The sequence below is a fragment of the Sciurus vulgaris genome (genome assembly GCF_902686455.1).
Source record: "Sciurus vulgaris genome assembly, chromosome: 17".
Classification (NCBI taxonomy): domain Eukaryota; kingdom Metazoa; phylum Chordata; class Mammalia; order Rodentia; family Sciuridae; genus Sciurus; species Sciurus vulgaris.
Window position 1 is genome coordinate 11,822,114 of NC_136478.1, and position 25,054 is coordinate 11,847,167.

Sequence of the window (25,054 nt, forward strand, 5' to 3'; positions counted from 1 at the left end):
ATAAACTTCAGAATCAAGGTATCCATTTCTTTTTTAAAAAATACAGTGTAATATGATTGAGATGGTATTGAACCTTCAGATCAATTGAAGGAGAATTGGGTTCAAATATTGAGTTATGTAATTCATGAACTTTGTAACTTGATATGTTCACATATTTAATTTTGGGGGAGGTAATGGGAATTGAACCCAGGGTTACTTAACCACTGAGCAGCATCCCCAGCCCTTTTTTATATTTTATTTAGAGACAGAGTCTGAGTTGCTTAGGGCCTCACTAATTTGTCGAGGGTGACTTTGAACTCGTGATCCTCCTGCTCTAGCCTCCAGAGCAGCTGGGATTATAAGTGAGCACCACCAGGCCTACCTATATATTTAATTTAATTAGATACTCTTTAATTTTTCTCTGTAGCACTTTTGTAGCTTTTAGTTAAAACTTTTTAGTTTTTTTGTCAAATTTATTCTCATATATATTTGACACTATTATAAATTAAATTTTAAAATATTTTCTAATTATTTACAGCTATTAATTAAAATACTATTGATTTTTATATTTTGACCTTGCATTTTGTGGACTTGCTAAATTTACTTATCAGGGCCAGTTTCTTTGCAAATTAGCTGAGATTTTCAATGTACACAATCTTGTTATCTGCAAGCACAGTTTTACTCCTTAATTTCTGCTCTTTATGCCTTGTTTTTCTTTTGCTTTTCTTATATCACTGGCTGGAACCTCTAATCATAGAGGTTTAAAATAGTATAATCACTTAGAAGTTAATTTACATTATTTTGTAAATTTCAACACTTAAATATTGTAGGACACAGTAATTGTACTCCTAATACATGTACAAAAATGATCCTAATAGAAATAAAGAAAGAAGCAACTCAAATTTCTATTAAGAGGAAAGGGAAAGTGAACAAATAGATTCACATAGTGGAATATCACATAAAGCAAAATTGATGGACTGCCGTGAGTCTCAACCACATGGACGAATTTTATTGAGTGAAATATTCAAGGTCACATAAAACTAAAACAATCAATACAAATGATTTTCATAAAATTTAAAACCAAGCTGATCTAAATATATTTCAGAAGTATACACATAGATGTGATAAAAATATTAAAAATAGATGAATAGTTAAAGAAAGTGTGGTATATATACTTGATGGAATATTACTCAGCTTTAAAGAAGAATCAAATCAGGCATTTGCTGGTAAATGGATGGAGTTGGAGAATATTATGCTAAGTGAAATAAACCAATCCCAAAAAACCAAAGGCCAAATATTTTCCCTGATATGTGGATGCTAATTCACAATAAGGAGGGGGACACTAGGGAAGAACAGACTTACTTTAGATTAGGTAGAGGGAGTAAAAGGAGGGGAGAGGACACAGGGATAGGAAGGATAGTAGAATGAAGTGGACATTATTACCTCATGTACATATATGACTACATGACTGATGTGATTCTACAACATGTACAGTCAGAAATTACACCCCATATATTTATATCAAAGTGCATAAATGCATTCTACTGTCATGTATAACTAATTAGAATATATGAAAAATTTTTAAAATATTAAAAATAAAAAACAAAGGAGTCGGGTGCGGTGGCACATGCCTTTAATCCCAGTGACTCAGGAGGCTGAGACAGGAGGATCATGAGTTCAAAGCCAGCCTCAGCAACGTAGCAAGATGCTAAGCAACTCAGGAAGACCCTGTATCTAAATAAAATACAAAATGGGGCTGTGGTTGTGGCTCAATGGTTGAGTATTCCTGAGTTCAATCCCCAGTACCCCAAAAAATAAAAAAACAAAAAGGAACGATAAGCACAGAATTCAGGACATTGATTACCTTTTGGTAACCAGGAGGCAGAGAGGTAGAAAGTTTGGAGGACAGAAGTAGATACAAGTTTTTGGTAACATCTTAGCTCTTGGGTGGAAAACAGATTCAAGGAGTCAATTATATGATATTTGCTTTAAAACTTACATATACAAAATACTTTGAGAATAATTAAAATACCAAACTAATCCTTAGCATGTTGTACACTATTCTTTGTTGTTGTTGTTCTTTTTAGGTATACGTGACGGTAATACACACTATTCTTGTTGTAGTCTATTACAAGGTCCTGGAGATTGTTCCAAATCAGAACACATAAGTCTTCCTCATTATTTCTAATTGCTACATGGTACTTCATGATCTGAACATACCATAATTTATTTAATCGGTTCTCCCTAATGATGAATATTTGGTCTGTTTCTAGTCTACAAATAATAGTATTATCAATAGTATTATCCATGCATCCTGATACAGTATGTCTATAAGATCAAATTTCTAGAAGTGGAATTACTAGGGCAAGAAATGTGAGTGTTAAAATTCTGAGTAGATGACTAGCCTGTTTGTTCAGTTTCAGACATTGAGAGTTTAAGGCAATGGTGAGAAACCTAAAGGGGGTGTCCTGCAGATACTGTTGGCGGGCGTACCGAGTACACCTGTGTTGCTTGGCTGCTTTGGCACATGCAGAGTGTTTGGAACAGAGTAGGAGTGGGAGTGAGTGAGGGTGACTGTGTGCTTGCTGTTTGAGAAAAGCAGTAAGTCTAGTGACCTAAGGCCTCGGGCCTCATGGGTAGCTGTTTCACAGCAGACCCACAGACTCAGTAGAACTCTTGCCTACTCCCTGAGGGTGAGTCAGGAGAGGTCTAGAAGGGAGACAGGAAAGGACAACTATTCTGACCTTGGGCACTTCTATTCTTAGGGTGGCCCCTGAGGCATCTGATCCAGCTTCCCACTTCCCACTGGCCCCAGCAGGGCATAAACAGAAACAATCCTGAAAATACCATTTCCTGAGAAGGGCAAAGGCCAGGGGAATGTGGTAGGCCTCAGAAACAGGAGTCTTTGATTACCAATCATGAGTTCAAGTGGGATCCTCCAGGACTGGGCAAGTGAAGCTGTGTGCTGTTGGGCCCTGTTCTCAACAAAACTGATGAACACAGTCCTGTTGCTTCAGCACGACCCCCAGCCTTTACTCCCAACAAACCTCTTATAATGGAGACAGTATTATCTGTTCTTTAGATTTCTCTTCCAGGGACCACAACTAGAAAATGTTATATATATAATATATATATATATATTTGATGGAATATTGTATTTGAGGGAATGAGGCACTGACCTTTGGTGCAAAATTGAAGAGAATGTCCAAAGATTCAATTTCGAGACACTATTTTAATGTAGCATTTGAAGAATTGAAAGTAATGAAAACAAACAAACAAAAAATCCACAATGAACAGGACAGCCAAACTTCAAAATAAGAACGTGATCCAGCCATGCACTTTCACGACCCTGTTAATACTACCCTTGGTTTCAGTAAAACTTTATTTACACACAAAGTTGTCCAGTTCAACCTCATTTCAAACGATATAATTCTTTTAAATACTACATTAAAATATTATATATTGTGATTACTGAGTTCTGGGTGACACCTTCGATTTTACGCCTGAGGCAAGGGTCCCACTGGCCGTACCCTAGACCCCCGCCTGCTTCTCCCGCTTTGGCAACTCCAGGGGCCGGAGGATCCCATACTGTCAATTTCTCCCTGGTAGCTGCAGCAGGAGAGTTACTAATTCCAGTGGCGATCAGACTGGACAGCCACCCGCGACGGGAAGACCAGCTCTGCTCGCCTTCGCCCGCCCTCCTCCTGTGACTCGACACACCTGGCCGGCACGCCCTCTACCTGGCCAGGGCCACCTGGCCCGCCGCACTCAGCGCCTGGCCCGCCCCACTCGGGTCGTGCCGGGTCTTCCTGCGGGCCAATGGGGAGGGGGCCCCTCCGAGCTCCGGCCTCGTCCCGCGGAGCGGCCAATGGGAGCGCGGCATGCAAATGAGCAGGTGCGGTGGCGGCGGGCCCGTTGCGGCCGCTGGGCTCCCGGGATGTTAGAGGCGCGCTGGGCGGCCGCCGAGCAGACGCCCGGGCTTCAAGCGGCGAGCTCCGGTCTCCAGCCATGGCCCCCGCTCCGCCCCCCGCCGCCTCCTTCTCACCCGCCGAGGTCCAGCGGCGCCTGGCGGCCGGTGCCTGCTGGGTCCGCCGCGGGGCCCGCCTCTACGACCTCACCGGCTTCGTGCGGCACCACCCTGGGGGCGAGCAGCTGCTGCGGTCGCGGGCGGGCCAGGACATCAGCGCCGACCTGGACGGACCACCGCACAGACACTCGGACAACGCACGCCGCTGGCTGGAGCAGTACTACGTGGGCGAGCTACGAGGGGACCTGCAGGTACCGCCGGACTGGAGTCACACCCTACTCCCCCCCTTCCCCTCCCCCAGCTCTCCATTTGAGGGCGAGTCCGGAGCACCTGCCCTCTAGGAGGACGCAAGGTGACAGCCCCCGCCTTCTCCTCCCTCTGCTTTCCCTCTCTTCTCACCAGGTAACAGGTCACTACCCTCCTTCCTTTCACCAGGAGCTTGCTGTTCCCAGCCTCACCCGATTACCCGCCTCCATCCTCAAATTCGTCCACCTCTGGAGTTACCTGATCCTTCCAACTTGTTCCTTCTGCGGATCTAGCCCTCTGACAAACTTGGATTCCCGTTTCTGTCTCCAGCCCCCTACTCGCCCATTCTTTCCTTCCTTTCCCCCATCGGCCTCTCTTCTTTGCAACTAGTCTACTTTTTGTTTGAATAATAGGTTTCAAGTCCTCCCCTCCGGTACCACCCCATTCCTGCCTCAAAAAGACACACATCCCAAGCTCAGCACAACTAACTTGCATTTCCTGGGTTGGGGTAGGGGGCTAGTCTTGCACCAGAGCTCCCTGGGTGGGTGGAGAGATCCCCACAGTGTTTTGTGTGGACTGTGTCTTCCAACTCCTCAGACATGCCTTTATTTCTTGTCCTACATGCTGGTGTGGGTGTGGAAGAGTGAAATGAAAGGCATCTGCTAGTTTTGCTGAGGGAAAGGGATTAGGGATTAGTGCTTTGAACCCAAGCTGTGTTCTAAGTTGCACTTTGCTATATAATGTGGGCTCATTTTGATATTTAAACCTTCAACAGATCCGGGTAGTTTTCATTATCCCCATTTGAGAATGTGGAAGGAGGCTCAGAGAGGCCCTGTAAATGTCTGAGGTCAAACATTTAGTTAGTGGAAAAGCCAAGTGTATCTGACTGCAAAATCAACCCAAGGATTGGCGGACAAAAGGTTGGCGGGCAAGGGATACAGTGCCTATCCACAGGACTCCAGGTGGACTCAGGACAGAAGCGAGCTGAATCCTTGTTCTCTGAGCCTGGTGGGAGGACCAGTGAAAGTGGGGCCATCATGCTTGGATATAAACCAACAGTTGTTCCCCACTGCCAGCTCTTGCTTTCAAGTGCTTTTAGAGCTTTGCTTAAAAGGACTTGCCACTCACTATTCCAGGTGGCTCCTCTTTGGGCCGTCTTGCCTAATTCTTCAGCCTTTCTTTAGTAACTTACTTGGTTTCTTAATGGGTCGACAGCATTGCTAGGCACAGGTGGGCACCAGTTAACAAAATGAATATGGTTCCTGCCTTCATAGAATAAACCAACTAGGGGGAAGGGGGAGGGAACATACTAATCACATAATTATTTAATTACATAGTGCCATCAAGCACAAATCTGGAGGAGAGGGCTTCAGAGAAAGCTTTCTTGAGAAGGTGATGCTTACATGGAGAACTAATTGATGGATAAGGCTTAGCCAGGCAGGTACTTGGAAGAACATTCTAGACAGAGGGAACAGCATGTGCAAAGCCTCTGAAGAGAAAGGGACAGAAATAAAACCCACATGACCAGAGAGACTGGTAGGCAAGGAGAGGGATGTGGAAGGAGGCCAGAGGTCAGCAGAGGCCAGATCACATGGGGCCAATAGGTTGTGCTCAGAATTTGGGGTTTGATGATGGAAAAATGGGAAGCCAGGGAAGGGACTCAAGCAGGGCTGTGACGTGGTCAGATTTGCATTTTTGGACGAGTATTCTCACTGCAGTGCCAAGAAGGAAGGGAGGGAGCCCAAGTGGCTATGAGGAGACCAGACAGAAAGCTACCGAATGACCTGTACTGCAGGGACTGAGATGGAGAGGGATGGGTATAAATTTGGAAGACTTCCAAAGATAAAACGCCAGGATTTGGCATTCTGAAGTGGGAGCCCAGTCTAATTTTGGAAGTTGATATTTGGTGTCAGGTCCTGATGAAGGGGCAGAAGGTTTAGCCATAGACATAAGAAAAACCGAGTGCAGAAAAGAATACTGGAGACTGCCAGGCTTGTGCTGGCTCATGGGTCCTGATCTGTATTGTAAAGTGTCCTACAGACAGGAGCCTTGGGCTGTGGCTTTCCCTCTCAGTACCCTTCTGAATGTCACTCCTGGCCAGCTCCTCTGAATGACCCCACCTGCCAACTGTGCCAACCACCTAACACTAGGGTTTGGTTTCGCTCTGCCTTACTTTGTCTTGCCTTGCCTGACCCTCAGGGAGGACTCGGGGGGAATACTGAGTCCTCATTTGCTTCTACCCCTGCACTCACCTGTTACCCTAGGAATTCTAGTGTGGCCATGTTGCAGGGATCCTTATTTCTGGGCCCCAACCTGAGGATGTGGAGAAAACTAAAAAGATAACAGTGCACCTGCAAATCATGGCCCAATCTTGACCAGGGCTACAGTCATCCCACACGGCAGAGCCTGTCAGCTTCTGTAGACAGAGTTCTAATCTAGGTACTAGTACAAAGTACAAGGTTCTCCTTAAATTTGGTGAGAGAGGTGGTCAGAGGAGAAATCTGGGGTGGGATATCATTTTAGAAACCTAGATGGAGAGGAGACATTTGTAAACTTCTCTCTTGCTAAGTCCTCCTAGCAACCCCCAGGCTGCCTTCACCATGTCCCTCCTCTCCTTCCTGACCAGGGGTGCTAACACCTGTTGAGGTGAGAGTCCCACCTGCTCCTGTAGTGGAAGGAGCAGGAGGGAAATGCCCTGGACCAGCTCTGTTGTTTGGGGCTCATTTCTGAACGGTGCCCCCTGAGAAGGTCCCTGCCTTGATCACTTCCCCTGTTCCCCACTTTGCCACACCCCCTCTATCTACGCACTTACACACACATTCACACTCACATGAAGGCACACACACAAAACAAGTCAAACTTGTTTGAGTTAACATGCTGTGAGGGGAATAAGACAAGTTCTACCGTGGCCATGGCCTTGAACTTGGGGAAGCTGAGCTGCTCACTTTGAGCAAGTGAGAGAACCATGGCTAAGCTGGGAAGTCTGGCCCTCTTTTCATCACCCCTGGCCTCTCAGGGGCCAGCAGGATCAAACTCTTCACCCCGAGCAGTAAGAGCAGTGTTCTTCCAACTGTTGACATGAAGTTCATTTCTTGAGCTGCAACCAGAGTTTTTTGAAAAAGAAATAGAAAAACAAGATAGATATTGTGTTTTCTAGACTTTGATCATCCATGAATTGCTGCCCAAATTGACATTTCACTTGAACTAAATATACTTAATATTTATATTGACTCACCTTTAATTTTACCATTTACTCACCATAGGTGATAAGACCAGTGAAATTATAGACTTTATATACATCTTAAAATAAATATAAAACTATAAAATAAGAAAAGCTTACCCTTGTGTTCCCTAAACCATCGTGAGCTCCACCAGCTGGAGTACATGTCACACTTTGGAAAACATGCAGAACAGGGCATCTTAATCCTTACGTTCTATGGATCATTTCTGCAAGTGATGAAAGATATGAAATTTTATGTGAAGAACTTGTGAATGTGCATTTTTCTAGTAAGGTTTTATCACAGTCTAACCAGGGTCCTTTTTCAACCCCAAACTTGCTACAAAACCATAACTGTCAGAGAGTGGCTCATACTTTCTTCACATCACACGCATAAATCTGGATAAAAGTCCTCTGTTTGAGAAGACAGTGGAAGAAGACTTGCCAGATCCAACTCCCCAGCCACAGATGTTGGGGTAACCTGAAGTCTGAAAGTCTCTGGTCACCATGACCTAATCCCACAGCATAAGTCTGTCTCTCTGAGTGTCTGGGAAGTCTGCAGATTCTACCTTGTGTGTTCTGCCAGGTTTGGGGATACCATTCAGAACTTTGGGACTGGAGTAATTAAATGGGGATGGCCAATAGGGAGAATATCTAAGTGTAGGAAAACCTGAGGTTCCCACCCTACCCCAGGACTCAGAACATCTCCAGCACAGCCCAACCTGGAAAGCTGGTCTGAGCTGAGAACTCAGATTGAAGCTGATGCTTGGGGAACTTGGTACACTGCCTACCGCCCCCACCTGTAGCATGGATGGTGATGAGATGTTGCCTAGTCCAAAGGGGCTGAGATCCACTTGTCCTACAAGTGAGCCTACAGTTGGGCCCTGCCTGGCCAGCCAGCAATCACTGCCCTTCACTACCTGCCAGGGACTGCTGAGCTCTGGCAGCTGCAGTGTCAGGCAAGTCTTACCTGGAAGATGAAGCCAGGGTCCTCTGACCGAGCATCAGGGCCATGTCACTGGTTCTGTGCTCACCCTGGAGTAAGCATACATCCCAGGATTGCTTTCTGTTGTTACCCCCAGAATTTAGCAAATGGCTTCAGGACCCAGAGTTGAGAGAGAAGGTAAAAAACTAGGTTTCCCTGGGAAAAATAGAAACTAATGAGCAGAAATCCCAGAAACACAAGAGAAATCATTCTTGGGAAGACTCCCAGGGAGTAACCTAAACTGATGCCTGAGCAGCACCCATCATCCTCCCTTTCCTCCTCTGTTTTTCTTGTGACACTTGTCATTGGTCTATTGTAGACTTCATTTATGTAGACAGATAACAACATTGCGTTCTCTCCAAACCCACCATGACACTGAAGCAGCCTTCTCCAGGGTCACCAAAGCCTTCACTTCCCCAAACCGGTAGTCCATTCTCACCTTACCTCACCTTACCTGGCCTGGCAGTGATTCCTGACAAGCTGACCATAGTCCCTACTTGTTCTCCTTCCTCACTCGGCTTCTGGATGTCTTGCTGTTTTGGTTTTCTGCCTGAATCCATTTTCTTTTGGTACTGTAATTAAATACCACAAACCTGGTGACTTAAAGCAGCACAGATGTATTCTCTTACAGTTCTGGAGATCCGAAGTCAGGAATAAGTGGCAGAGCAGTATTCCTTCTAAAAGCTCTAGAATCTGTTTTCTAACCTCAACTCAAGGAGTCCTGGCCCCCAGCCAGCAATCTGGTTACTCCAGTCTCCCCTTCCGTCATCACTTCTTCTCTGATTCTTCTGCTTCCATCTTCCATTTATAAGTGCCCCGTGATTACATTGGGCACACCCAGATAATCTAGGATAATCCCTCCATCTCAAGATCTTTAGCTTAATCACATCTGTAAAGTGCTTTTTGACAAGTCAAGTAACACACAGGTTCCAGATACTGGGACAGACACTGGGGAGGGGAGGGAATTATTCTGCCTATCATACCACCTATACCCCTCAGCATTACTTCTGAGTGTCCATTGCTGGTCTCTCTTGCTTCTCATTTCCCAGAAAAGTGGACATAGCGTAAATGTACATCCTGGTGACTTTTTTTTAAACTCAGGTAAACCCTTCTGTCACCACCACCCAGATCCAGATATAAGGCTGTCCCAGCGCCAATGGTGGGACCCTCCCAGCCAACAGCGCCTCCCAGAGGTGGCCACTGTGCTCACCACCATCACCACTTGTGCCTGTGTGAACTGCACAGAGGTGGAATCATGCACTCAGCTCCAACACCTCCGTTCACTCAGTATCATGCCTGGGAGGTCATCTGTGTTCTCCTCACTTTTAACAGCAACTGCCTCCATTGCCTGCCCTGACCTAAGGAATTCATATCCATGTGAAGGGAAAACACAGGGAATAGCTGGAGAAAAAAGGTCAAGAGTCAGTAACAAGGGCTGGGGATATAGCTCGGGTGGTAGAGTGTTTGCCTCGCAAGCTCAAGGCCCTGGGTTCAAATCCCCAGCACTGCAAAAAAAAAAAAAAAAAAAGAGTCAGTAACTAATCAGCCATAATGAAGAATGAAATTATGGCATTTGCCAGTAAATGAATGAAACTGGAGACTATCATGCTAAGTGAAATAAGCCAATCCCCCAAAATCAAAGGCCAAATGTTTTCTCTGCTATGTGGCTGCTAACAATAAGCGGGGAGTGGGGCAAATAGAAGTTCAGTGGATTAGACAAAGGGGAATAAAGGGAAGGGGAGGGGAGGGGATAAGGAACGACAGTTGAATGACTTGGACATTACTTTTCTATGTTCTTATGTGAATACACAACCAGTGTAATCCACATCATGTGCAGCCACAAAAGTGGGAATCTATAGTCCATGTATGTATGTATGTATGATATGTCAAAATACATTCTATTGTCATGTGTAAAAAGAACAAATAAAAAATTTTTAAAAAGAGTCAGTAACTTAGATTAACTCAAGAGCCTGGTTCTCCCTTCTGGAGCATTTCCCCCTTCTACCCTACTCTGGCAAGTGCTCCATTATGCCTGTGAAGCTTTTTAAAGAGAATTTGATTATAAGATGGCAGTGCCCCTAAGTCTTCAATGGCTCCCTATTGCTGTAACTTTTAAGTCCAATTCAGATGCTTTGTCTGCCACACAGAATCTTCTTACCTCCTCATCTAGAACTATTTTTCCTTCTCCCAAATTCTCATAGCACTTTACCTATTTTATGTCATTTATAACATTCTTCCCTATTTAAAGTTCTTTCACTCTATGTCTTATCTTCTCTGTTCTCTTGTCTACTAAACTATAAACTCTGTGAGGAAGGAATTATCTGATTCACCTGGGTTTCTCGAGGACACCAGCACACTGGTGCACACCAATAGGAACTAAAAAGTATTTGAATAAGTGAGTGAATGAGCTGCTTGGAAAACTCAGCTGTGTGCATACAGCTCGGTTCATAGAGTGCTTGACTAGAGGCTCTGGGTTCAATCCCCAGCACCGCAAAAAATAAATAAATAAATAAATAATAATAATAATAATATTAGCATCCACAAGATACTCCAAGAATTAAAATGTAAAAAAAAAAAATGTAAAAATCTCTTTACTATTTATTAGTGAAAGAGTTGGGAGTTGCTGGGAAGAAGGGAGGGCTAGCAAGGGACTTGCTCATTTCTGCCATTACCCTCAGTCACTGCCAGAATGGGCAGAGCATCTTCTATGCCAGGCAGTTCACTTCTCCCAGGGATCTCTACAAGGGATAAAGAGAAGTTGACCATTGAAAATACTAACCAAGAGCCCTTGTTGTTCATAGGTCCGTGACCTGTACCCCTGTGGCTCTCAGTGCCTAGATAGCATGCATAGGCATGACCCAGGCTGCCTGGGTTTCCAGTCCTGTTTAATTTTTCTGGTGTCTTTTCATGTAAATTTCTCTAAAGCTTATAATCTCAGAGCAATGGTTCTCCACCTTCTCTAATCTACTCATCTGAGGTGGACAGATGACTTTGACAACCACTCTCCCCACTTGCTCTTTCTTCTGATGGAAAAAGACCTCTGTTGTAATTAAAAAAAAAAAAAAAAGTCAGGAAACAAGAAACGCTGTGCTCGCAATACTCAGAAAGCTTATAACTGAGAAATATAAACTTCAGACTCAGAATTTTATATTGTGAAGCATTGTCCCAGTGCGTAATTATCCAAATACTGTGGTTTAAATAGCAGTACCAGGTAACCAAATTTGAGGGAACTTGCTTTAATGTTTTTGAACTACATTGCATCCAAGATGTTTTTAAGTCCTGCTATAAGAAAGTCGGGCCCAATGCAGTTGCACATACCTATAATCCCAGCTGCTGGGGAAGCTGAGGCAGGGAGATCACAAGTTCGAGGCCAGCCTGCACAATTTAGCAAGACCGCATCTCAAAATAAAATTAAAAAGAGAACTGGGGATGTAGCTCAGTGGTAGAATGTTCCTGGGTTCAATACCCAGTACTATGAGAAAAGAAAAAAAGACTAGTAGCCAGAAATTCCATTATTGCAAGTACACAGGATTACATAGAGTCAACCATACAATCTGCAAAACACTCAGTTGATAATTATCCAGGTGAATTAGTTATACTTTCTCCTTGAAGATGAAGAGTAGATAGAATTCTCTTTCTCTGCTTTCTCCTGTGTCCAATAGGACCTTTTTTGGCATTGCTTAGAACTACATGATGCTAAGGCTTCCTAATGAAAAATGGATTCTGAGTTTTTAGGAGGTTTCTAGTAACAGCTGATCTTCACTTGTGAATTCCAAATGCTAATAACTTATAACAACCTCCTTAGTTACTCTTGAGTAGGGGTTTCAGTATGTAGTAATGAAAGTTTATGAAACAGGCCATCATTTATTCACAAAGATCAAAGACCCACCTCAAATTTTTAAGTCAGTTCATGGTCTACACTTTGATGCTCATTGCTGGAGTAGAGTAAGGACCTCTTACACTGTACAGAATAAAGCTGGCTTCTGTGATCCTACAAGAACCCAAATCAGGGGAAAGACCAGACCAGCCTGGCTTTCTGGATGATTTCATTCCCATCCCAGACAAGTCCTCTGGAGGACAAGTTGGTTGGACACAGGGCACAATAAAAACATTCAGCTGTTCCTCCGACCTAAGTAGAAGAGACCCCAAACACTAGGATAAAAGGTCTCAAAGTGAATCTACCTTAAATGAAGACCAAAATCCCATAGGAAATGGGATTTTGAGGCTGGAGAGTAGAAATTGATCACCTGTAAAAAAAGAAACCAAAAAGTGTGTGCGTGTCACCGAACGATGGAGATAAGTTCTGAGAGATGTGCCGCTCGAGGATTTCGCCATAGGAGCATCACAGAACACGCTTACACGGCAAAGACTCGGTGATGCCATCTTAAGGGACCACATTCATACATGCAAAGGATTGCTATGCAGGGTAGGACTGTATTCAGGATGAAGAGGGCAGTTGTGCACCAGTTCTTAAACTGGAAAGCCAATGAGTCAAGTAGTATTGTTTTTATACAGAAGTTGATTTTTCTGACAAATCTGTGCCAAAGCACAACATGATGTTCAAAACTCCACTTTGGACATTCACAGTCCAATTGTAAAGCCAGATGAGCAAATGTACATGAGGGCGAAGGGTCTCCTGATCCTTTGATAAGCAGGTCAGTCTCTTTTGAAGGGCCTCATCCTTTGTTGATTACCTGTCATCTGGCGTTAACTGGCCTAACTTTGCCAGATCCTTATTTGGCAATGGAGTGGTGAGTCAAATAGTGCTCTGAGCTTTCATTGAATTCATGACATTTTGATATTTTGACATCCATTTTTCAATTTCACTTTGCATTTTGTTACATTGCATTTTGTCAAAAGATAGCAACTCCAACCATTAAAGAGAGAACGTGTTGCCTAGATGGGCTGGGCAGAATTGGGAAAGGAGGTGGTCAGTGTGCCACCAGGGACTGAATTTATGTCATCAACTGACTCAGGTTCTTTGCTGCCCTTTGGAACTTGAATCTTTAGGGACTTACAGAATGCTTGAATGACAATGATCCTTGTAGAACTAACAGTAATAAACCTTAAGTTTGTATAGTGATTTACATTTAAAAAAAACATTTCCCTGAGATTTCCATTTGAACTCTTCGTATGGGTGGGGCAAATGAAGGAACCTGTAGCTCAAAGAGATCCTGGAATGTGGGTTCCTAGGTGACTGGTATTTCCATTATGTAACCATTAGGGACCATCCTTCTGCCTGAGATTAAACCAAGGAGGTGCACATGTGTTTCTTTTGGGGCTCAGATGGATGAGGTGCAATTTAGGTTCTCTTGTTATCCCTCTTCTGGGACTGAGGTCAGCCTCTGAAGACAGAAGAAGAATCCTTAGGCTGGACCTGACTGTTTTCTGGACCTCACCAACTGCCTCTGCCTTCTGGGATGATGTGTGGCGAGTGTGTACTTGTGCGAGGGAGATTTCCAGAGTGGAGCCGGCACGCCTTCCCCCACCACGTGACTCATTCCCTGCATATTCAGTTACTGATTAATCTGAGGGTCAAACACTCCAGCCTCCTGGCAGCTGCCCTTCCATAGTGTGAGGGGCTGGAAGTCAAATTGTGAGAAGGGGTGATGTGTTGGCCTAAAAAGACACATCTGGAGTCATAGGCACTGGAAGGATCCTTATTTGCTGCAGCTGTACCCTGGAGTCTTGAATTTAGACAATTTTAGTTGAACCAGGCTGGAGAAGTTCTGCCTTTATGAGCAATAGGGCCTGTGAGACATCCCAAATCTGTGGTGTACCTGAAATAATAATGATTCATGGCCCCCAGAATGCTCCCTAAGAGGCCTGATGTTCTAGAGGTGAGTCTGATTTTCTTGGAGTCACGGGTATCTGGCCTAAGCTGAGGTGGAGGAGCAGGGGCTTGCAGGGAGGTGGACAAGTCTCTCTTCTGTTAAATGTGGAAAGGGGTTTCCAGGTCAGGAAGGGCAGCTGCTGAGCCAAGGTTCCTGTCCACTTTGTGTGTCAAGGTGACTCTGTAGGCCCTCAGCTCCCTCCAAAAAGTTAACATAGGTTGCCCTGCATTATTTCTTCACCAGAGCTCTCCCAGCTCACAGGGAGTGAGAGGGGACACCTGGGAGGTGGCTGCTGCTTCTCCTCTCTAAGATGTGAGTCCATCTGCATAAGGTAGAGCACTCTTCATTCAGGGGCCCTGCTGCTCTGCCAGAGGACAGTGCTAGCCTGTTCCTCATGCAGAGCATCAAGCCAGTGTGGTGGTGACTCTGAGCAGTGCTATCGAAGACTGCAGTAACCTCTGGAATGTCAAGCTGGCAGAGGTGACCCTCCAAGGGGAAGGGAGTGAATTTCCAAAGTCCTTCCTATTTGGGTTTCCCTTCTTTGTGTTCTTTACAAAACATCATTGGAGTACATGCTGGTGACACACTGGAGTGCATAAAACCGGCTTAAGAGCAGAGCCCTTTAGTGGGAAGGGAATAAAGGAGTGGACACTTCTTCCACCATGTTTGAATTCACCTCCAAAGGAGAGTTTCCCTCCACCTTGACCCTGAAGAGTCAAGCCAATGGACCTGTCACCCCATCTCAGGAGTCAGATAAGGGCCCCCAATATCAGGCTGTTTCCAAGATGGTGTCTGGTTTGATATGGGGAAGAGGTCTGTGGGAAGATGTATCAAGAATGTAACACATGGGGTACTATGTATGTATGAATTTAGAGAGTAAAGACTGACAGAAGTTCCCTGAAAGAAATGGCTCCTGGAGTTCAGACCCCTGGTTGCACCTTTTCTAAATACCTTCTCTGCTCTAGGATAAGGGCATAAAGGGTGTTCCAGACTAGATATCAGGTCCTGGAGGTGGCTCAAGGAGAACCTCCCAGGTGCAGTGGAAGGAACTTGGCCTGACAGACAAAGGACCAAGGAGAGACATGAACTTTGGTGCAGAGCTAGGCAGCCAGTGGTGAAAGCAGAGTTTGCCGGGAGCTGACTGGTTTTGAGTCTCACATGTAACCAAGATCTGTGATCTTCAGAGGGTTGCCTTGGCGGACTGTTCCAGATGTAGTATGTAGTACTCGCTAAAAGTGCCAAGAAGGAACTGGGACCTGAACTGTTTCCAGCCCACTGTGCCCCACAAACTGTTTATTTTTTTTTTCTATGCATTTTAATTATACATAGTGTGGGATTCATTATGCTGTATTCATACACACATACAGTATAGTCCGATCAGTCTTATTCTCCAGAAGCACCCCCTCTGTTTTTTGTTTGTTTTGTTTTTTTGCTAGTACAGGAATTGAACCCAGGGATGCTCTGCCACCGAGATACATCCCCAGCCCTTTGTGGTTTTTATTATGTAGTGACAGGATCTCACTAAATTGCCCAGACTGTCCTCAAACTTTCCGTTCTCCGGCCTCAGCCTCTAAAATTGCTGGGATTACAGGCATGCACCACCGTGCCCAGCCAGAAACTCTGGTTTTAATTGACATTAATCAATACTCACTAAGGACATCTCATTAAAGAGAACTGTCAAAGGTTTATCCCATTCAGCAGTCTGGGGGAGGATAGTACAGTTGATGAAAATTAGACTATAGAGCCCCACCTTTTTCTCTATCATAATTATATATAGCTTACAAAATTTAAATAATTAAAAGGAATGTACTTCCCACCCTAAGCCCTCTATAAATACCATCAACAATTTCTTGTGCAACTCACAGAAATATTCCACATGTGCACACACACACACAGTCTTCTTCATTTCTAGCACAAAGAAATCAAATGATCTATGCTGGTCCACAAACGGCTGCTTTTTTGCCTAATGTCATATTTTGTCCTTCTTTCCAATATCAGCAGCATAGAAAAAAGAATCCATTTACTTCATTCTTTTAAAATAGCTGTCCTTGTCGGGTTTTTGCTTATTATATCAGCTCTACAAGATGCAGACTTACACATTTTGCATAGATGTGCAAATAAATTTGTAATATAGAATCCTAGGTTCGAAATTTCTGGATTAAAATAATATACACTTTGCATTTTGATGGAATTGCCAAATTTCCCTCTAATTTAAACCAATTTAAATTCCCTCCCCAAATGCCTAAGAATAACTGTTCCTTCACATTCTTGTCAATGAGATATGTTATCAGTATTAAAAAATACTGATACCTTTGCCAATGAGTAAAAAAAAAGTTGTTCCCTGATTAAATTTGTATTCATAGGATGTACAAGAGACGTGTGATGTCTCTTCATGTTTCTACATTATTTGCACATATTTACATCATCCATCCAGCTTCTGATTCCTTCTTTCCTACTTTCAATTTAGCCAAGATTATGCTCCACTAGAGAAGACAAAGGGCAGAGCAGGAGCCAAGTTTCATCCCTGGTCATATTGCTGATTTTGGGGACACAGTTGAATCTGACTTTCAGAGACTGGGGCTGCCCAGCTTGCTTAGGGCCCTGAGGTTGGGGAGCCAGAGCAAAGGAGGAAGCCACTTTGGAGAACCCCATGCAGCTGGGAGGCCCCAGTCAATGAACCCATGGTGGGGGTTGGAGGAGGGTCCAAAGTGGGGGCTGTCCAAGCAGTCATGGAATGACAGCAATTCCAGCTGGGGAATGCTCAGACAGGGAGGGGTATGGAAGGAGAATGTGGAAGCAGCCTTGCCCTTGAACTTAGCATTTATGTGGGTCCTGTACACCCTTTCTGCTCAATGTTTATAGTCTGTGTTTAGAGGAAAGGCCCACAGGTCAGGTTCAATGTGTTCGTGGATGGCCTGAGGCCAGGAGAACCAGAAAGCAGCCATGTTTGCTAGCAGGGAGCCTGATACCTCTCTTGGAAAACCCTGTAAATCTGAAACTTCTTGACCCTCTGGCCAAGGGAACTGGAAATTTATTCCCCCACCTGCTTCCTGTTCCTTTTATTAGAATGGCATGAAAGCTTATCGATGCCTGGGACTTTCTGGGGTGGTGGAAATATTCTCTATCTTGATTTGGACATTGGCCTCAAGGAGATATAGAGTTGTCAAAACTTATCAAACTATATTTTTTAATCTATATATTTTATATTTTTTAAAAATACCTTTATTTTTATGTGGTGCTGAGGATTGAATACAGGGCCTCACATATGCTAGGCGAGTGCTTTACCACTGAGCCCAATTCCAGCTCCATCAAACTATATTCTTAATTAGGGCGTATACTTTTTTTTTTTTTTACTATATCAATATTATTCTCCATGGGGGTAAAAGGAGAGATAAGTAAATTTAGCACAGACTTCATTTTCACTTCTAAGGATGTGACCTCACAATTGCAGGAGTTACATGTTGGTACAGACATGCCTTGTAAGGATTATTTTTAAAAAGAAATAACAGAACATGAATGGTGAGGGCTGGTACTGTGGCTCAGTGGTAGAGTGCTTGCCTTGCATGTGTGAGGCACTGGGTTTGAGCCTCAGCATCACATAAAAAATAAATACATAAAGACATTGTGTCCATCAACGACTAAAAAATATTTTTAAAAAAGAATGTGAATGGTGAAATCTAGTACAGGAGATTTCAGTAGGTATTCACATTGAATTGTTTGCAGCTTTGCTCCATATTTGAAATTTTTCATAAGGTTGAAAGAAATATTAAGTAGTTACTTTGTAGAAGTCACTCAAAGATGTTTGTGTGTATGTGCGTGTTTGTGTGTATGTGTGTGTGTGCACACGTCTGCTGGGGTTGAACCCAGGGCCTCACACCTGCTAAGCAAGTGCTCTACCACTGAGCTGCACCCCCAGCCCATTCACAAATATGTTCTTAAAGGAAAAGTGGAAAAATAAAATAACAGCACACAAATGGTTACTTGCAGCAAAGACTTGCATTTCCAGTGATGCTGTGTTAGTTTCTAGAGCTCCTATCACAAAGCACCACACACTGAATGGCTTAAAACAACAGAAACTTATTTTCTTGCAGTTCTAGAGACTGGCCAGTTGACACAAGATATCAGCAGCATTGGTTCTTTCTGGAGCCCCTGACCTGTTCCAGGTCTTTCCCAGCTTCCGGAAGGGCTTGGCTATCCTTAACTTGTAAACCTGTCCCTCCAGTCTCTGCCTGCCCCTTTACAGATGTTCTTCCTTGTGGCTCCACATCTGTGTCTCCACATTATACTCTCCTTACGAGGACACAGTCATCTTGAAGTGAGAGTCCACCCTGATCCAGTCTAGTCTGACCTCATTTAACTGGATTGCATCACAGACCATATTTCTAAATAAAGCCACATTCACAGGCTCTCGGAGGACATGTTTTGGGGGGGATGCTATTTCACCCAACCCAGATATCACTACGTGGATTCTGCCACTCGAACAGCTTAGATGGACATGAATGTGATGCCCAAAGGAGAATTGTGTTATATTTCAGAAAAATGACCCAATAGTGACAGAGGTCCCAATGTGGAAGGTTCATGTGAAGAGTTTGATGCTTCACTTGAATGAAAAAGATAACATAATTAAAGAGTTACTTAGCATATGGTGATATTAAAAAAGATTCTTGGGCCACTCTCTAAACCTGTGAAATCAGAATCTCTCAAAGCAAGACCCCAGAAATCATGGAGTACTAACAAGTACTCCATGTGACTCAGGAGCACCATAGTGTTTGTGACCTACTGTCTTAGAAGGCTAAGGTTGAGAGGAAGACTGAAAATGAGAAAACTAGAGTACCGAACCTGGCTGGTTGGGAGGGTTCCATGGGGTTATCAGCGTCCTAGCTGGGCATGGTCACTCATGCCTGTAATCCCAGTGACTCAGGAGGTTGAGGCAGGAGGATTGCAAGTTCAAAGCCAATCTTGGCAACTTAGTGAGGCCCTAAGCAACTTAGACTCTGTCTCAAAAATAAAAAATAAAATAAAAATGAAAAGAATCAGCATCCTCAATTTGCAGTATGGAGCTTGGTGCAGGACAGTTGCAAGGTGAAGGTGGTCCACACTGCTGCACTGTAGGACAGAGGAGGAAACCTGGGATCTGGAGCCCAAAGAAGGTGCCATACTCCTACCTCAGCATCTTCTTGACTGTGTGACTTTGAGCATGCCATTTCACCTTGTGATTTTACCCTGTCATTTCACCCTGACTCCCCCGCAGGATTGTGTGTGGTTGCAGTGAGACCATATGAGAGCTGTAAAACAGCACATGTTGATCAAATGGAATCAGCTCCAGCTTCTGCTCAGAAAGGGGTAGGTTTCTGCTAGGTGATGAGGGATGGATGTTTTCAAAGCCTGACTTGCTTTGGACCCTTCTGGGGTCCTGTCCACACCCTTGGAGGAGCATGAGGGTATTCTCTTCTCTCAGAGTTGCCCTTCCCTGTGACCAGGAACTGTGGGGCCCTCATCCTGTCTGTACCTGGACAGGTGCAATTCTAGACCTGAGATACTCATGCTGGTTAGGGAAGAACAGATTCCAAAGACAAGGCTGGTCAAGGCCTCAGGTGGTCCCAAGGGCTCTCAGGTATGACTTTCTCTCACATTCCTTCTGCTGTGCAACCACAGACATAGTGGACTTCTTTTCTGGGGCTGCCCAGTGCTTGCTGCTAGCTTCAAGAGGCTTACCCAGCAGTAGAAGTAGCCAGACACAATAATTATGTGTGGTGGCAAGTGCTACAACAGAACATAAATATTCTGTATGTGTATTACACAGTGGAATAATAGACTAGATGATATGATATATTTTAGACCAGGGGGCTGTGGCAAAGTGGCAACCAAGGCTTCAGATGGGGGTTATCAGGGAAGGCCTCTCTAAGAAGTCCATAGTTGATGGATAAAAAAGGAGCCATCACAAAAGTGGGTCCTGAGGTATGACCAAGGGGGTGCTGGTGTTGCCAGACGTGGTGAGTGAGGAAGTGTGGAGGGAGGGGAAATGAGAGGTAAGCCAGGGCCCTGTCTTGGTGAGGTTCATGTGTCACAGGGAATTAGATTTTGTTCTGAGGCAGTAGGCAGCCACTGGAAGGTTTTAAGCAGAAGACTAAAGAAGTTGGTCTGTTTTATTAGATAGTTCTAGTTGCTGTACGGAGGATAGATTGCAGGTGGTCAAGAGTAGCATCAGGAAGAGTTAGAGGCCATCAGTGTTGTCCAGGTGACTGGAGGATAGGATGGCCTCTGCTCGGTGGCCATGAGGATGGGGAGATGAGCAATTGCCTTAGACATAGAACCACTAGAATTTGCTAATGGATTAGATGTTGACATCGAGGAAAGGGAGGACTTGAGGGCAATGCCAAGGTTTTGCCCTGTAACAACTGGGTGGTTTGATTTATGCAAATGATAAATCCTAGGGTGGGGTCCCAGGTTTGGGATGGGACAAAGTTCCCTGGGGTCATGTCAGGTTGGAGAAGCGAAGAAAACATCCAAGATGAGATTTCAAATAGTACTGTTCAATGATGAGTCCAGAGCTTGCTATCCACATGTGGCTATTTAAATTTAAATTAGTTAGAATAAAGCAAAAGTTTCCTCAGTCACACCAGCCACATTTCCAGGGTTCAGTAGGGGTTACTGGCTACTACATTAGCACAAATATAGAACATTTTCATCATTGTAAAAAATACCCCTTGGACAGTACTGGTCTAGCACTGTGGCCCAGGGCCCCTGGTATTTCTCTCTGGGATATTAGTCTCTAGTTTAGGGGTGGTTTGGCTCCAGGATGATGTTCCTGTGTCATTCATAAACAGCTCATTCTTGACCTCTCCGCTTGACACACTGATAGTGATGTCCATCACTTGTGGTCATGTCAGACAGGTGAAGGACACCTTGCCCTGGGGTTGTTCAGGCTGAGGTACTATCACAGTGGTGCGTCTAAAGCATGGTGTTTAACCCTTCTGAAATTTGGAATAGAAGCTACAGCTCACAGGAATCACCAGTCGTTCCCCCTTCTAGGGCTCTCTGTGTAGGCTGGGTGAGGTTTAGAGTTGTGCAGTGGGTCTCAAGCAGCCCAACAATCTTGTGTCCCAGATCTCACAGTGTCACCTGAGACAGGTCATCTAACCTCTGTCAGTATAAACATCCTCCACCATAAAGGGGAAAGGTTGCAGGGCTGGGCAAGGAGGTAGAAACTGTTTAAATCTATAAATAGGAGTAGTCAGCCGGGCATGGTGGTGGACACCTGTAACCCCAGCGACTCCAGAGTTCGACACAGGAAGATTGCGAGTTCGAGGGTAGTCAGGGGCAACTTAGGGAGACCTTGTTTCAATATAAAAATTAAAAAGGGCTAGGGAGGTAGCTCAGTGGTAGAGCACCCCTAAGTTCTATCCCTGATGCCTGACCCCGCAAAAGTAGTAGTGAGGTATGAGGCAAGTTGCTTTGTTGTTGTGATTTGGGTTTTTTTGTTTTTTGAACAAAACAGTTCAGTGACTATTATAGTTTCTTGTAATTCATTTGCCATTTTATAAGCAATGGCAAAAACAACAATTATTTTTCTTTCTTAAGTAGGATATAAAAGACGTACTTGGGATTATTGCTTCTGAAACATGATATAAGGTTGTTTGTGGATCGATGGCTTCATTTCTTCTTTAAAAATCAGCAGAATACAGCGTTGAGGACGTGACCCATAGAGCCCTTAGCATTGCATGATGGAGCTGAAATACATTGTTCTATCATGAAAGTTGGGCCAGTGAGGAGATGGTGTGTCCAGGGGGCTTCAGTGCGTTTTTCTTGCAGGTAGCATGTCCTCTGAGCCTCTCAGAGGGGCTCTGAGGTCCAAGTCCTGAGAGACTGCATCGGTCAGTCAGTCACCCTGTCTGCAAAAGGATGCGTTTTGATGAGCTCATGCCCTGCAGACTCTGATGTTGCCCATCACAGTTGCAGCAAGAGGCAGGATTTTGTTGAGAAGGATCCAGGGGTGAGCCTCAGAGAACTCCCTGCATTCGCCCTTACCAAGCCCAGGTGAATCAGAATAATAGCCCAAAAACTTGTGGGGGCACTTTGGCAAGTTTTGAGAAGTAATTTAGTATTTCCAGGCCGTTGGCCTTGTTCCGATGTCCTGGGTGCCCACCTACACTGCTTCTGGTGGTGAGGTTTGCAGGCATTGACATCAGAGAAGGCTCATTTCACAAGAAGCAATGCCAGGTCCCAGGGCACTGGTACCCATCTTCCTGTCCTCCTCTCCACATTCCTGAGCAGGAGCAGCTGGTCACACCTCAGGCACAAGCTTCCCTCTTATTTCCTTTTTGTCCTTCTTCCCACCATGAATGCAGGATTGTGGCCTTGCAGAGCTGTGGTCTTGCGGTGATGTGGGGAGGGTCAGGTGTGGACCTGCTTTGTGGGGATCTGTGGCTTCTCACTTCCTACACCACAGAAGGGTAGTCAGAGCTCTGCCCTGCAGGGCTGGGCTTCTGATTTGTACCTAGTGAGACAGGAAGCAGCCTATTAGAAGAGGAAGCAAGTAGATTCTGCTGCCTTGGTTGTGGCTAAGTTTCCAGCTCCCCAGAACCACCAGCCCCAGGAGACTGCTCCCTGGGGGCCGTGTGGGTGGGCTTGTCAACACAAAAGGCTTCCCAGGAAGAAGGCTCTCCAGGTGGATGAGGCTCAGGACAGCCCTGCTCATCACCTTTTTCTGAGCTGTCCGTCTATGTGCTCCCAGGTGTGCTGCAGGGGCTGGGGGCAGCTGGACATGGGGCCCAGGGTGCCATCTCATCTCAGAGAAAGGGTTTTCAGGCACAACCGGGCTGAGGGATAAAAGGCCATCTGTCCATCTCTTGGTGCCCAGCCCCGGCCTTCTCGAACAACATTCCTTTATGCAGCTGCCCCGCCCCCCGCAGCCCCCGCTGCCGCACACTGCCTCCTTTCAGGCCGCCTCTATGCTGGACTTGTTTGTTTGCGGTGCAGAGCGCAGACTCTGTTGTTCTTCTCTGTTCTCTCCCCCCAGGCACCCTCCAAGCACACCCTCTCCAGGGAAGACAGGGCCTGGGCACTGGAGAAGGGCTGGGGGCTGAGACAGAGGCCCCTGCTAGGACCTTGGGGACCTCCCAGTGAGTCCCCATCCATCATCTGAAAGATCCTGCGTGAGTGACTCAGTTTTCCCTGTCTAGGGAAAGCTCCTGCCAGTCTCTCAGGGAGAATTACGCCAGTCCCAATGGGATGCCTGCCACATGTACTCACCATGAAGGTGGCGTGGCTGGCCCAGGGCCATGTGATGGGGTGGAGGTGGGAAGAGGGCAGAACAAGGTTTGCATCTAAGCGGGCAGCAGTTTGTGTAGCCCCGGCACTGCCATCTGCCACTCACCACACACCAAGTGGGCAAGACTTGGGGGGGGTGGCTTCTCAGGCCCCAGGAAGGGGAAAAGGGCCTCCTCTGAGTTAGGAAGGGATATACTTGAGTGTCCCTCCAAGAGCAATCTATGTGGGCTGCCATTGTGGACCAGGAGGAAGGGTGCATTGACAGGGAGACCCTGATTTCTGCCACCTGCCGCAGAGGATCACATGCAGACTGGCTCCATATCTCCTCGCTTACATTTCTCAGTGTGGTTCTCTCTCCTGGTTGAATTCCTCTCCTTCCATGGCCCTATGTGGATCCCTGGGGAAACTGAGTCAGTCCTTGGATTACTTTCCTAGTACTGCCATAACTACCACAAAGTAGGTGGTTTAAAAACATGAATTTGTCATCTACGTTAAGCACAGTGGCACATGCTTATGATTCCAGCCACCCCAGAGGCTGAGGCAGGAGGATGGCAAATCCAAGGCCAACCTCAACAACTTATTGAGGCTATAAGGAATTTAATGAGACTGTCCCAAAATAAAAAACACAAAGGTCTAGGCTCAGTGGTAAAGCACCTCTGCATTCAACCCCCAGTACCAAAACAAACAAACAAAAAAAGAATTATCTTCTCACAGTGTATGTTTCTGGAGGCTACAAGTCTTAAGACTAAGGGTGTGCAGGATAGGTTCCTTCTGAGGGATGTAATGGATGTGAGGAAGAGTCTCCCCTAGCTTCTGGTGTTTTGCTGGGGTCCCTAGTGTTCCTTGGATTGTACCTTGATTTTCACATGGTGCTCTCTGTGTACATGTCTGTGTTCACATTTTCCCGTTTTGAAGGGATTCCAGTTATATTGGGTTGGACACACCGTAATGACCTCATTAATTATATCTTCAGTGGCCCCAAACAAGGTCACCTTCTAGGGTACTGGGGGTTAGGAATTGTACATATGAATTTACAGCGTGAGGCAGACACAGTTCAACCCAGGACAGGCCTCTTCCCTGGAAAAGTGTGATATTGGAGGTGACATCTTTGGTGCATGGCCTGGGTCCCCACTGCAATTTCTTCATCCTCACAGATTTCATCTCCTTCCCAGACACAAAGGAAGGAATACCAGTAAAAATCATCGCCTGCTCCCACCTCTGCTCCCTACCCGCTGCTTCCTCTCGAAGCTGATCATTACCACTCTAGAATGGAGGGAGGAGGAGACCCAGGCTCACCCTTCATTGGGCCTTGCTAGGCCTCTGGTTCCTGTGGTGCCAGCCTGTCACCCAAGTCGCCCAGGACCTTGACACTGTAGGCCTACACCCTGTGGGTACAGCCTGGGCTCCCCATCTGGATTCCCTATTCTGGAAATTAAGCCGGTGGAGTGGAGAACAAAATCCTTGCTCTTGCCTGTCCCTCCCAACTTTTCGGCAAA

The 25,054-nt window shown here is 45.4% G+C and overlaps 1 protein-coding gene across 1 annotated transcript in view; it reads left to right on the forward strand.

Annotated features, from left to right (window-relative positions):
• The first annotated feature begins 3,750 nt into the window (after positions 1 to 3,750).
• The window catches only part of FA2H (fatty acid 2-hydroxylase), a 51,951-nt gene continuing 30,647 nt past the window's right edge, over positions 3,751 to 25,054 (forward strand). Inside the window, exon 1 of the mRNA XM_079117251.1 lies at positions 3,751 to 4,257. Coding sequence (XP_078973377.1) covers positions 3,988 to 4,257 — 270 coding nt within the window. The 5' untranslated portion in view covers positions 3,751 to 3,987. The remainder of the gene's footprint in view (positions 4,258 to 25,054) is intronic.